Source organism: Macaca mulatta, chromosome 15, assembly GCF_049350105.2.
Source record: "Macaca mulatta isolate MMU2019108-1 chromosome 15, T2T-MMU8v2.0, whole genome shotgun sequence".
In the NCBI taxonomy this organism is placed as follows: domain Eukaryota; kingdom Metazoa; phylum Chordata; class Mammalia; order Primates; family Cercopithecidae; genus Macaca; species Macaca mulatta.
This window is the reverse complement of record NC_133420.1, coordinates 17,695,615-17,710,248: the sequence shown is the minus strand read 5'-3', so window position 1 is coordinate 17,710,248 and position 14,634 is coordinate 17,695,615. Positions and strand designations below refer to the sequence as shown.

At 45.3% G+C, this 14,634-nt stretch overlaps 1 protein-coding gene across 50 annotated transcripts in view; it reads right to left on the bottom strand.

The window, feature by feature from the left end:
* The window catches only part of FNBP1 (formin binding protein 1), a 164,718-nt gene that overhangs the window by 15,210 nt on the left and 134,874 nt on the right, over positions 1-14,634 (bottom strand). For 29 of the 50 annotated variants that reach the window (XR_013405453.1, XM_077967759.1, XM_077967760.1 and 26 more), the window contains 2 exons: positions 5,942-6,051; positions 2,068-2,200 (listed from right to left, as the gene is read on the bottom strand). Coding sequence is in view for 48 of the 50 variants with exons in the window: in XM_077967759.1 (XP_077823885.1) it covers positions 2,068-2,200; positions 5,942-6,051 (243 nt within the window). In the remaining 2 variants the exon portion in view is untranslated. Of the gene's footprint in view, positions 1-2,067; positions 2,201-5,941; positions 6,052-13,538; positions 13,554-14,634 lie in introns of all 50 variants that reach the window. The other 21 variants (XR_013405451.1, XM_015116561.3, XM_077967745.1 and 18 more) reach the window with 1 other exon arrangement.

The following is a 14,634-nucleotide window of genomic DNA, read 5'->3' as shown; positions in this document are numbered from 1 at the left end:
CCTGCCTCAGCCTCCCGAGTAGCTGGGACTACAGGCGCCCGCCATCTCGCCCGGCTAGTTTTTTGTACTTTTTAGTAGAGACGGGGTTTCACCGTGTTAGCCAGGATGGTCTCGATCTCCCGACCTCGTGATCCGCCCGTCTCGGCCTCCCAAAGTGCTGGGATTACAGGCTTGAGCCACCGCGCCCGGCCCCCTTGGGCTTTTAAGCAGCAGTGCAATCTTGGATAAGTCACTTCTAGTTTCCTTTTGACCATGAGGTCACCATGCGATACCCGAGGACACAGCCATGCTTAAGCAGTGACTCAGTTTGAAAGTCACACTTCCCATTTTTTAGGAGTGTAACTTTTTTTTTTTTTAATAGAAATGAAACTTGTACTTAAAAATTAAAGTAGATAAAATGATCTTCAGCAACACTGGAAACGGTATAAAGAAGTCAAAGGAATAAAAATGATCAGAAGGCTGGGCACGGTGGCTCACGCCTGTAATCCCAGCACTTTGGGAGGCTGAGGCAGGTGAATCACTTGAGGTCAGGAGTTTGAGACCAGCCTGGCCAACATGGTGAAACCCTGTCTCTACTACAAATACAAAAATTAGCTGGGTGTGGTGGCACATGCCTGTAGTCCCAGCTACTAGGGAAGCTGAGGCACGAGAATCACTGGAACTCAGGAGGTAGATGGTGCAGTGAGCTGAGATTGCACCACTACACTCCAGCTTGGGTGACAGAGCAAGACTCTGTCTCAAAAAAAAAAAAAAAATCAGAAAAGGACTGTTCTAAGTTCTAAATGCTCAAATGAACATTACTGATGGATTCTGAAAACAATGAAAAAAGCTGGCCGGGCACGGTGGCTCATGCCTGTAATCCCAGCACTTTGGGAAGCCAAGGTGGGTGGATCGTCTGAGGTCAGGAGTTCGAGACCAGCCTGGCCAACATGGCAAAAACCCCGTCTCTACTAAAAATACAAAAATTAGCCGGGTGTGGTGGTGCACACCTGTAGTCCCAGCTACTCAGAAGGCTGAGGCAGGAGAATCACTTGAACCTGGGAAATGTAGGTCACAGTGAGCTGAGATCACGCTACTACACTCCAGCCTGGGCAACAGGGCGAGACTTCATCTCAAAAAAACAGAATGAAAAAAGCCATAGTTAACCTTTCATTGCTGGAAACAATCTATTCTGATTGGTAGAATCGGTTGCTAATGTATTTTTCCACGCTCTGTAGTCTTTAAATGTGGTGTAGAGAGTGGGTTCAGGAGGCTTTTGTTGACAGCTTTTGAGTGCTCCTCTCCCTCCCTCCAACTTTTATTATTTATGTTTCCTGCTTGTTTCTCATTTGTGTTTCCTGCTGGTTCTCACACACACACACCCTTTCCATAATGGGCCCGCTGAAAGAACAATTGTATATTTCAGGGAATTTTTTTTCATTGCTTTTTTGATTCACTGGGATAATGGATCGCTCTATACTCCCAATTTTATTATCATGAGATGAAGCAGAATAACTTAAAGTACAAAAAATACTGGCCGGGCACAGTGGCTCACAGCTGTAATCCCAGCACTTTGGGAGGCTAAGGTGGGAGGATGGCTTAAGGCCAGGAGTTCAAGACCAGTCTGTGCAACAGAGCAAGACCCCGACTCTAAAACAAATAAAAAATTAAAAAATAAAACTTAGCCAGGTATGGTGGCATGTGTAATCTCAGCTCCTCAGAGGCTGAGCCAAGGAGGTCAAGGCTGCAGTGAGCTATAATCATGCCACTGTACCCCAGCCTGGGCAACAGAGCAAAATCCTATCTCTAAAATTAAAAAAACAAACAACCCCGCCAACCCCCCACTGTATACAAATACAACGTTAAACACTGTCAGGTTTTACAGACACGATTAAGATAGGCTAGGATGAGAAGCAGAATGTTCAGCGGCGAAGCTGTAGTTTTCCTTTGACCGTAACTCATGAAACAGCCTGCTGTTCCCATTGTGTCCCTCCCAGTGAGAGGACCGTCAGGGCCCCACGCCATTCTACACCGAGGAACACCTATTCTTCGTTTCCAACAAAGCTTTCCGCGACAGAAGTTTCATACCTCAAATTTCTGGGTCTCTAGTCGCAGTTTCTCTATATTTTGGCTGACTTCTGCTAATTTGTGATCCAAACTGGCTGGGTCTCCCATCTGAGGATTCTTTAGGTAGACATCTTTCATTTTTGTTATGGCATCTCTGAAAGAAAGAATGAGTAGAAAACTGTAAAGGTTATTCCTTTTTTTTTTTTTTTTTTTGAGACGGAGTTTCACTCTTATCACTCAGGCTGGAGTGCAACGGTGTGATCTCGGCTCACTACAACCTTCACCTCTGGAGTTGAAGCAATTCTTGCTGCCTCAGCCTCCAGAATAGCTGGGATTACAGGTGTATGCCACCATGCCCACCTAATTTTTGTAGTTTTAGTAGAGTTGGGGTTTTGCCACATTGGCCAGGCTGGTCTTGAACTCCTGACCTCAGGTGATCTGCCTGCCTCGGCCTCCTAAAGTGCTGGGATTATAGGCGTGAGCTACCGCGCCTGGCAAAGGTTACTCTTATCAGCCAATATTCTACCACTTGGAAAACTATATGAATGGAAACGTGGGAAGATTAGAGTACGGATTATAAGGGACTATTGGGCCAGCTTCCATTCTGAAAATTCTCTATAGGAATTCTGCTACTAAGGGCTATAAATACAGAAGCTGATTTTTAAATTTCAGTTCCCTTCTCTGAATGGTTATCTCCTTATTGTCCCCGGTAAATGAGAAGCACAAATGAATCCTGTTCTTCCCTTTGCCACATACACACAAAAAAGAAAAACAAAACCCAATAATTTTAAAAAATTTTTATTTATTTATTTATTTTTGAGACCAGGCTATGAGACTGGCTAATTTTTGTATTTTTGGTAGAGACTGCGTTTTGCCATGTTGCCCAGGCTGGTCTTGAACTCCTGGCCTCAAGCAATCCACCTGCCTTGGCCTCCCAAAGTGCTGGGATTACAGGCGTGAGCCACCGAATCTGGCTTCAAAACCCAAGTATTTCCAACATGGTAAAACCCCGTCTCTACTAAAAATACAAAAATTAGCCAGGAGTGGTGGCATGTCCCCTTAATCCCAGCTACTTGGGAGGCTGAGGCAGGAGAATCACTTGAACCCAGGAGGTGGAGGCTGCAGTGAGCCAAGATCATACCACTGCACTCCAGCCTGGGCAACAGAGCAAGACTCCATCTCAAAAAACAAACAAACAAACAAAAAAACCCCCAAGTATTTCTACGTGTGCATTCTTCATGCAAACCAAAGCTACAGCTGGCATCCTGGGTCTCACGGGCTGCAATGTGCTCACCTGACGAAGAAGCACAGTTAATTGCTTTGGAAATGTTAACACACCCATTTCCACTGTTAAGAAACTGAATCCATAGTTGGTATCCACGACAGGTAAGCAACACAGCCTTATGGCTATACACTGTGGATCCCACATCCTTCCTGAAATCATGTTTGGAAGCAGCCCATGGTAGCCTGGGTAGGCATCCCTAGAGAAGTTGGGGGTAGGTTTGGGTTGAAGATCAAAGAGCTCTACTATTTTTACCCTTGTTTCTGGGCACTTTTGGTAGGCAAATGACTACCAGGGGAGAGCAAATGACTGCCAGGGTGAAGGAGCCAACTTTGATGAGTGTCGGCAAATGAAAATCCAAAGCAGGCCATACAATACGATACAAGGCCGACAGACAAGCCAAAAGATACATTCTAAGTCATGAGAAATAGTTTAACTAAAAATACAGAAATAACAGGAAGAGAGCTTCCGCAAGTCCTCACCACCCTCCACCTAAGAGGCTGAGACCCACCTGCACTTCCAGCCGCCTTATCTTGTTTCTTTCCTCTCTTCCTTCCTATCTTCCTTACTTCCTTCCTGCCTTCTTTCCCACAGCATGCATCATTCATTATTATTATGCTTATTGTTCACTCTCTCCTCCTGTTACAATGGAAGCTCTTGGAGGAAGCTCTATGAGCTCAAGTTACGCTGTTAACTTGATGGATCCTGAGCGTCAAGGCCACCCCTGGCACGGAGTAGATGCTCGATGAATATTTGTTAAATAAATATATATTTAAATAAGTGAACATTTAAAAATAATGTTTATAAATAATTTTTAAATAAACATTTAAAAATAATGTTACATGTTTGTTCTTAAAAATGTTTAAACATTTATTTAACAAATAACAAACATTACAAGCCAAGTGTAATGTGGTCCATCCTTATGATGTCCTTTCTGAAACCCCTCTCTTGAGTTTACGGCCCACCCCTCCCGCTGCCTCCCTATTTCTTAGCAAAAGTCCTCAACAGAATTGTCTATATCCATTATCTTCAGGTCTTCTCCTCCCAGTCTTTCCTAATCAATCTCTCCACACGTTTATCAACTTTATGGATCTTTTTAAGGAACCAACTTTTGGATCTGTTGAATTGTATATTTTATTTGTTTTTTATTATTTTTGAGATAGAGTGTCACTCTGTTGCCCAGGCTGGAGTGCAGTGGCATGATCTCGGCTCACTGCACCCTCTGCCTCCTGGGTTCAAGCGATTCTCCTGCCTCAGCCTCCTGAGTAGCTGGGACTACAGGTGACCCATCACACCCAGCTAATTTTTGTATTTTTAGTAGAGACAGGGTTTTGGCATGTTGGCCAGGCTGGTCTTGAACTCCTGACCTCAGATGATCCACCCACCTCAGTCTCTCAAAGTGCTGGGATTCCAGGTGTGAGCCACCATGCCCAGTGCTTCTATTTCCTTTGGGCTTAATTTGCTGTTCTTTTTCTAACGTCTTGAGATAGATCCTAAGTGAGGATCTAAGTGAGCTAAGGCTCACTGATTTTTACCTCTCTGTTTTTCATATGCATTCAGAACAATAAATCTCTTTATAAGCATGGCTTTAATGACATCCCACAAACTATATATAGAATGTATGTTAAAGTTCAATTCTATTTCATATACTTTCTAATATCTACTATGATTTTTTGTTTAGTTTGTGGCTTATTTAAAGGCATATTTCTTTTTTTTTTTTTTTTGGAAACGGAGTTTTGCTCTTGTTGCCCAGGCTGGAATATAGTGGCACAATCTTGGCTCACCGCAACCTCCACCTCTTGGGTTCAAGCGACTCTCCTGCCTCATCCTCCCAAGTAGCTGGAATTACAGACACGCACCACCATGCCCAGCTAATTTTATATTTTTAGTAGAGACGGGGTTTCTCCATATTGCCCAGGCTGGTCTCTCCCTTTTTTTTTTTTTTGACATAGGGCCTCACTCTGTTGCCTAGGCTGGAGTGGAGTGGCATGATCATGGCTTACTGCAGCCAGGCCCTCCTGGGCTCAGGTGTTCCTCCCACTTCAGCCTCCTAAATAGCTGGGACTACAGGTGCACACCATCGTGCCTGGCTAGTTTTTTTTCCTTTTTTTTTTTTTAGGGGTTTTGCTATGTTGCCTGGGCTGGTCTTGAACTCCAGGGCTCAAGCAATCTTCCTGCCTCAGCCTCCCAAAGTGCTGGGATTACAGGCGTAAGCCACCATGCCCAGCCTGAATTTGAATTTCTTTTCTTTTAATTTTTATTTTATTTTAAATTATTTTTTATTTTTATTTTTTTGAGACAGAGTCTTGCTCTGTTGCCCAGGCTGGAGTGCAATGGCATGATCTTGGCTCAATGCAACCTCTGCCTCCTGGGTTCAAGCGATTCTTCTGCCTCAGCCTCCTGAGTAACTGGAACTACAGACGCACGCCACCACACCCGACTAGTTTTTATATTTTTAGTAGAGACGGGGTTTCACCATGTTGGCTAGGCTGGTCTTGAACTCCTGACCTCAGGTGATCCACCCACCTCAGCCTCCCAAAGTGCTGGGATTACAGGTTGTGAGCCACTGCGCCCAGCCTTGAATTCTTAATAAGTCATATTGATGCACTATACCTTTGATCCATCTCCTTTTGAATTTCTTTACTTAACTCATCGACTTTCTGCTGCAGCTTTTTCCTTCTTTGTTCAGGTGGGAGGTTGCTGAAATCCTCCGGTGTTGCACCCTGCAGACACAAATATAAATGAGAAACCAGAAAGCCCCAGACTTTCCTTGAAAGAAGGCTGTAAGCAAAGTCTGCAGCCATGGGGGGTGCAGACGTCTGCATGTGGCTTCATGAAACAGATTAAGCTCTTTCCCACTACACCCAGCCGAGATGCAAAAATCAATGCATGCAAACTGCGAAAGTCCCATAAACTACTCCCAGTTCCATGGATACTGGCCAGAACGCCCCAGAAAAAGCAGTGAGCCACGCTACAGGAAAGGAGAGGAAGAGATACTTCTGACTCTAGGGAGAATCCATGAAAAACACATTTTGAGATAGTCTTCTTCATTTTCCTACCAAGTGTTACCATCAATGTCAGTGGCAACACTGAAGTGTTAATGAAATTTATGTTTCCTTAATATAAACCCCACCGACCACTGCACGCCTAGCTGCCACCTTTTCCCTAGCGTGAGTATTCCTGCCTGTCTCTTCACACAGGCTGAGGCCAAAAGTCTCCATCCCTGTAAAGTGACAGATGGGACATCACATTCCTCAGAGAGTGTGGGTGAAAAAGAACATTAAAAAAAAAAAATCTCTCTTCCCCACACCCCATGCACGCTTCCCTCTGCTGCCTCTGAACATTTTTTTTTTTCCTTGAGACAGAGTTTCACTCTGTTGCCCAGGCTGGAGTGCAGTGGCGTGATCTCAGCTCACTGCAACCTCTGCCACCCGGGTTCAAGTGATTCTCCTGCCTCAGCCTCCTGAGTAGCTGGGACTACAGGCACGCGCCACCATGCCTGGCTAATTTTCCACATCTCTAACTCTTGACTTCAGGTGATCCGCCCACCTTGGCCTCCCAGAGTGCTGGGATTACAGACGTGAGCTGCCGCGCCCAGAATAGTGACTTCTTTTAGGCACCTTTAGGAAGCCTCTCAGAGTTCAGAGAGAATGCCCTCCCTGACCTCAAAAATCAATTTTCCACAGTGTATGAAACTCATCTCCGTGGTTTTTAATCTGTCAGAAGAACTGTATTTTGATATCTTGATTCCCTTTTCAAAAGCAACTGCTCTCTTTACTCTGTGCGTGTGCTTTAAGGAGAAAGTATCAACAGTTTCAGGCTTTGACATATGCTTACTTGTTAGAAAGCTATGGCTACACTGTGCTTTTACTTAAGCAAGGCTATGTTCATAGAGAGAGAGAAATTTCGTGCTGGGCGCGGTGGCTTACGCCTGTAATCCCAGCACTTTGAGAGGTGAGGTGGGTGGATCACGAGGTCAGGAGTTTGAGACCAGCCTGGCCGACAAAGTGAAACCCCGTCTCTACTAAAAATGCAAAAAATTAGCTGGGCGTGGTGGCGGGCGCCTATAATCCCAGCTACTTGGGAGGCTGAGGCAGGAGAATCGTTTGAACCCGGGAGGCAGAGGTTGCAGCGAGCCAAGATCGCGCCACTGCACTCCAGCCCGGGCAACAATGCGAGACTCCATCTCAAAAAAAAAAAAAAAAAAAAAAAAGCCGGGCGCGGTGGCTCAAGCCTGTAATCCCAGCACTTTGGGAGGCCGAGACGGGTGGATCACGAGGTCAGGAGATCGAGACCATCCTGGCTGACACGGTGAAACCCCGTCTCTACTAAAAAATACAAAAAACTAGCCGGGCAAGGTGGCGGGCGCCTGTAGTCCCAGCTACTCGGGAGGCTGAGGCAGGAGAATGGCGTGAACCTGGGAGGTGGAGCTTGCAGTGAGCTGAGATCTGGCCACTGCACTCCAGCCTGGGCGACAGAGCGAGACTCCGTCTCAAAAAAAAAAAAAAAAGAGAGAGAGAGAGAGAAGAGAGAGAAATTTCTTCAAATAACCAGGGATAAGCCAGGGCATTTAGAAAAGAGATTTTACTTTAAACCCTCAATTCTTTTGAAACAAGGACAAGACAGGCTTGGGGCAGGGTAGAAAGAAGGGACCCAGTTAATGTAATTCCAGAAGCAAGTTGCATTTGCCAAGCAGCTTACATGGGGGCATGTGACTGGGTTCCTATGCTGATTAAGATAAAATGCCAGGGTGATGTGCTGGGAACTGTGTGATTCAGCAAATAGTTGACCACAAAAGGCCACGCAAAGAACTTTCAGCGAATGTTCTCAAAGACACACCCGTCAGACACACTGACCCTCTAATGTGTGTGTGTATGTGTGTTTGTGTTAGAGATAAGAGTTGAGTGAAACCAGAATAGAAGTGACTATTCCTAACAGCAAACCAAAGAAGTTTAATTTGACTCTGAATCTAAGATGAAACAAAACTAACCTTTAATACAACAACAACAACAAAAGACTTGTTTTCCATATACTATGGCGCTACAATATTTCCGCTACAAATTTGAAAACTGGATTATTATGGATTATGGATTTCACCATGTTGGTCAGGCTGGTCTCGAACTCCTGACCTCAGGCGATCCGCCCATCTCGGCCTCCCAAAGTCCTGGGATTACAGGCGTGAGCCACCACACCCGGCCTCTTGCTACGGTCTTTTGTTAAAACATCAGCGTACCTTCCACCTCAGAAAACAGAATCAATCTCTCTGACCTCCGCGTGCCCTTCTTTCACCTGCCCAAGGCAGGATTCTGATTGTGGCCATGGGATCCTCATTCAAGAGGATCCTGCCCCATACCCTGGAGGAAGGAAGGCTGCACAGGGAGGCCAAGAAGAATCTGTACAGACAGGCCCTGCTGGGCGTCCCTACCCTATCTATGAGGATGCGATCAGGCCCTTTCTGACCAATCTGATTTCAACAAGGTTGTCCATGCTTCAGTCATGTCTATCTGATGAAGTCTCATAAAAGGACCAAGACGACAGGGTTTTTGGGGAGATTCCTAGAGACTGGCTGCCCAGGGAGGGCATGGAGGCTCTGTGCCCCCTCCCCCATACCTCGCCCTAAGCATCTCTTCATCTGCATCTTTTGTAATACCCTTTGAAATAAACCAGTAAATGTGGTGGCCAGGCACCGTGGCTCATGCCTGTAATCCCAGCACTTTGGGAGGCTGAGGCAGGCAGATCACGAGGTCAGGAGTTCGAGACCAGCCTGACCAACATGGAGAAACCCCCGTCTCGACTAAAGACACAACAAATTAGCCAGGTGTGGTGGCACACGCCTGTAGTCCCAGCTACTTGGGAGGCTGAAGCAGGAGAATCGCTTGAACCTGGGAGGTGGAGGTTGTGGTGAGCCAAGATCACGCCATTGCACTCCAGCCTGGGCGACAGGTGAGACTCCGTCTCAAAAAACAAACAAACAAACAAAAAACCAAAAACAGACCAGTAAATGTAAGCATTTTCCTGAGTGTGAGCTGCCCCTGCAAATTAATTGAACCCAAAGAGGGGGTCAAACCCCAACTTGAAGCTAGTCCATCAGGAGTTCCGGAAGCCTGGACTTGCGACTGGTGGGAAGGAGGGGGCAGTCCTGCAGGACTGAGCCCTCAACCCCAGGATCGGCCACTATCTCCAGGTAGATAGCATCAGAATGGAATTGAATTAGAGGACACCCAGCCAGTGTCTGCTGCTTGATATATAAGGGAAACACTGATATATTTGGTCATAGAAATCTTCTGTGTTGATTGGCATGGTGGAACAGCAGAGGAAAAACGGTTTGAGTTTTATCAAGCAAGCATGTTTTCTAGAACTGAGAATTTTTTAAAAGCTGGAATACGGCAAAACACAATGTTAAGATACACTGCTTCAGAAATCAGGAAATCTAGGCCAGGCGTGGTGGCTCATGTCTGTAATCTCAGCACTTTGGGAGGCCAAGGCGGGTGGATCACCTGAGGTCAGGAGTTCGAGACCAGCCTGGCCAACATGGAAAAACCCCGTCTCTACTAAAAATACAAAATTAGCCAAGCGTGGTGGCGCCCATCTGTAATCCCCGCTACTCGGGAGGCTGAGGCAGGAGAATCGCTTGAACCCGGGAGGTGGAGGTTGTGGTGAGCCAAGATTGAGCCACTGTACACTCCACCCTGGGCAACAAGAGTGAAACTCCATCTCAAAAAAACAAAAAAGAAGTCAGGAAATCTGAGAAGTGGTCAAAGTTCACCTCGTTAATATGTGCTGAGCCTTGCTATGTGCTGTGAGTTCAACAGAACTTTCTACAGTGATGGCAATGTTCTATGGCCGTGCTGTCCAACACAGAAGCCATGTGTGGCTGTGAAGCATTTGAAATGTGGCTGGTGAAATTGTGGAACTGAATTTTTTAAAATTTATTTAGTTTTAATTAATTAAAACTCAATAGTAGCTGGGTGTGGTGGCTTACACCTGTAATCCCAGCACTTTGGGAGGCCGAGGTGGGCGGATCACCTGAGGTCAGGATTTCAAGACCAGCCTGGACAACATGGTGAAACCCTGTCTCTACAAAAATACAAAAATTAGCCGGGCATGATGGCAAGTGCCTGTAATCCCAGCTACTGAAGCCTCCCGAGTAGCTGGGATTACAGGCACTTGCCATCATGTGTTAAGTGGCTACCATATCAGACAACAGCTTTGGCCTCTGTGCAGGTGTATAAACAGGTGCAGAGAAATCCATCAGTAAAACACACTGTACTGATGACTTATAAATAGATAAGAAAACAACAAAGACAGGCCATAACAGGTGGAGTTGGTATGGGAAGAGAGGGTCATATACATCTACCTATGTTTTAAGTATCTGGAGTTCTGTAAGATAACCTTGTTCTATGTACTAATAAAATCAAACTTGGCCAGGCCCGGTGGCTCACGCATGTAATCCCAGCCCTTTGGGGGGCTGAGGTGGGCGGATCACCTGAGGTTAGGAGCTCAAGATCAGCCTGGCCAACATGGCAAAATCCCATCTCTACTAAAAATACAAAAATTAGCCAGGTGTGGTGGCACGCCCCTATAATCCCAGCAACTCGGGAGGCTGAGGCATAAGAATCCCTTGAACCCAGGAGGTGGAGGTTGCAGTGAGCCGAGATCGCGCCACTGCACTCCAGCCTAGGGTACAGAGTGAGACTCTTGGTCTCCTGAAAGAAAAAAAAATCAAACCCCTGCTTATTGACAGCTTCCCCCCACCCCAAAATAGCACAAGCTCTGTGTAATACTACCTCTTCAGATTTTGGGTTTTTTGTTTTGTTTTGTTTTATAGTTTTTTTTTGAGACAAGGTTTCATTCTATTACCCAAGGCTGGAGCAGCCTCGACCTCCTGGGCTCAATCAATCCTCCTGCCTCAGCCTCCGGTATAGCTGGGATCACAGGCACAGACCACCATGCCCGGCTAATTTTTGTATTATTTTGTAGAGTCAGGTTTCACCATGATGCCCAGGCTGGTCTAGAACTCCTGGGCTCAAGTGATCTGCCTGTCCCCACCTCCCAAAGTGCAGATATTACAGGCGTGAGCCACCACACCTGGTACCACATCTTTTTTCTTTTGTCTTTTTTTTTTTTTTTTTTTTTGAGACATGGTTTCACTCTGTCACCCAGGCTGGAGTGCAGTGGCGCAGTGATAGCTCACTGCAACCTTGAACCCCTGGGCTCAGGCAATCCTCCTGCCTCAGCCTTCCAAAGCACTGGGATTCCAGGCATGAACCACCATGCCCAGCCAGCACTTCACTTCTTTGCTGCCTTCAAAGTAATGGTATAAAGCAACAATTCAATACCAAGTTGGTAAAATACTTTGTGTTTCAAACAGAAAGACTGCCTAAAAATATTACCTTTTGCTGCTAGCACCCAGAAAAACAATGGGAAATAAGGAAACCCTCGCAGCTGAGAAGGCCTCCTAGTCAACAGATCCAGTTTTTCCCAAGTTCATACTGCGGATAAACTTGTAGTTCATTTAAGTGTCTAGATCTCTTTCCTTCATGTAGAGACCTTAATCAAAGACTCTTCTCAGGATTTTATTTCACAGCCTACGAAATGTTTAATTTAATAAAATATTCTTTTTTTTTTAGGGTTGGATTCATTACCAGATACTGAGTCGTGTTAAAAAAATTATGTATATACATACATACGTCTATATATATATAAATATATATATAAATAAAATACTATCATAAAATACTATCCTAGGTTATCGATAGTGTGCTTATAGTGCTGATCTTATTCCTAGTTGAATTGTCACAGTTGATCACTGTCCATTATTTTAGGATATTCCTTTTTTTTTTTTTTTTTTTTTGAGATGGAGTCTCGCTCTGTCACCCAGGCTGGTGTGCAGTGGCTGGATCTCAGCTCACTGCAAGCTCCGCCTCCCAGGTTCACGCCATTCTCCTGCCTCAGCCTCCCAAGTAGCTGGGACTACAGGCGCCCGCCACCTCGCCTGGCTAGTTTTTTGTGTTTTTTAGTAGAGACAGGGTTTCACCGTGTTAGCCAGGATAGTCTCGATCTCCTGACCTCGTGATCCGCCCGTCTCGGCCTCCCAAAGTGCTGGGATTACAGGCTTGAGCCACCGCGCCCGGCCTAGGATATTCTTAGCTGTGGAATTTGAGAAGACTATGAAACTATTATACATATTTGAAGTATAGTTATAGGTTATGTTAGTTACTTTTAATAAATTTAATGATTAGTTTGACTGTTGACTAGGCATATACAATTAAGTAGAAACGACACAAAACACTGAGTGAATAATTCTAAAAAGGCTTAGGAGGCTCTTTTCACTGTCCACGAAATCATCTTGTGGCCTCTTGAATCAGCTATGCACAAGGCACCAACATATCTACGTCGCGCCATAAAGATTCCACAGTCTTCCATTCCCACAGGTGGCCTCAAACCTGGGTAGCCGCTGCCGGCTGGGATCATTCCTGCACGGCTCCTTCAGGCTCCCAGATATTTTCATCTACTTCTATGGTTCTCAAATAGGAACATTTTTCAACTGTTAAATTTACTTTTATATCAAAATGATCCAACAGACACCCCCCAAGATTTAATATTTACATATATATATATATATTTGGAGAAGGAGTCTTGCTCTGTCACCCAGGCTAGAGTCCAGTGTTGCAATCTCAGCTCACTGCACCCTTCACCTCCCGGGTTCAAGCAGTTCTCTGCCCCGGCCTCCCGAGTAGCTGGGACTACAGGTGCACGCTGCCACGCCCGGCTAATTTTTTGTATGTATAGATGGGGTTTCACTGTGTTGCCCGGGCTGGTCTCGACCTCCTGAGCTTAGGCAATCCACCTGCCTTGGCCTCCCACAGTGCTAGGATTATAGGCGTAAGCTACTGCACCCGGCCTTTACATTCATATTTGTATAGACACTTTATTAATATTTGTCCTCCTCTTAAGGCCCCAGTAATAACATCAAGTTGTGAGTTAAGTGTTAATTTTCTTAGCAACTTGAAAAGATTAAGATCACCTCTATTAGATTCTGGACCTTTGTATCCAAGAAGTCTAATAAGGAAACACCAACAAAAGCACACGTAAGAGAAACACAAACCAAGTTAACTTTGAAGACATGTTGTGCATGGCATAGCATTCATAAAAGACACGCCGGAAAACCTGATTAGACTCAGGACATGCATGGAACAATTGTGCTTACCAGCTTGAGAGAAAGCTTCATGTAAAAATTGGAGAGATATGGGAAAAACAGAGAGAAAGAGAGAGAGAAAGAGAAAAAAAAAAAACAAAAACAACACATCAGAAGAGGAGGAACTTGGTCAGTTCTGCCATATTACAATAACACACGTCTACCCGCTGATTTATACAAATGACTTGTAGCAGATCTGTGCAAAAGTTCACAAGAAGGGCTGCTCCCTAATGAAATTTTTCTTAGGCTCCACATTGCCAGAGCAAAGATCAGAGAGAAAAGGACGGTTTCTGTTACAGGCCTATACTGGCCACCTCAGCCTAGATGTAAACTAAAGGAAGCTTGTAGTTGGTGACACATAATGACTATCAAAGAAAAAATACAGGGCTGGGTGCTCACGCCTGTAATCCCAGCACTTTGGGAGGTCGAGGGTGATGGATCACCTGAGGTCGGGAGTTCGAGACCAGCCTGAACAACGTGGAGAAACCCCATCTCTACTAAAAATACAAAATTAGCCGGGCGTGGTGGTGCACACCTGTAATCCAAGCTACTTGGGAGGCTGAGGCAGGAGAATCGCTTGAACCCGGGAGGCGGAGGTTATGGTGAGCCGAGATCGCACCATTGCACTCCAGCCTAGGCAACGAGAGGGAAACTCCATCTCAAAAAAAAAAAAGAAAAAGAAAAAATATAATCACACAACCTTTTTGTTCTCCAAATTTCCCATGGAAAGATTCACACAGACTAAAACAAGTCTGAACACCAATGACTTCCATGACAGGAAAGTAATATTTTAATATTAAGGAACTCTAATAAATATAAACATTGACATGAAGGCAAAGTCTGAAATGGGTAAATTGGTAACAAAGAGCGGACGAGCAGTTGCTCTAAGAAACTACCAGCAGGACCTGGAAAGACTCTTGCAGCCAGGCTAGAGGACAACGTTCTCTCCCCCAGAGAAGTGGGTGTCACCCCTCGCTCCGTGGATGGTGTCTGCTGAGGCTTTCTGTGAAACTCTGAGCCCATTTGGAGAATTATCCACTGTGACTGCTCTTTTATCTTTTTATTTTTTTTTGAGACAGAGTCTCGCACTGTCGTCCAGGCTGGAGTG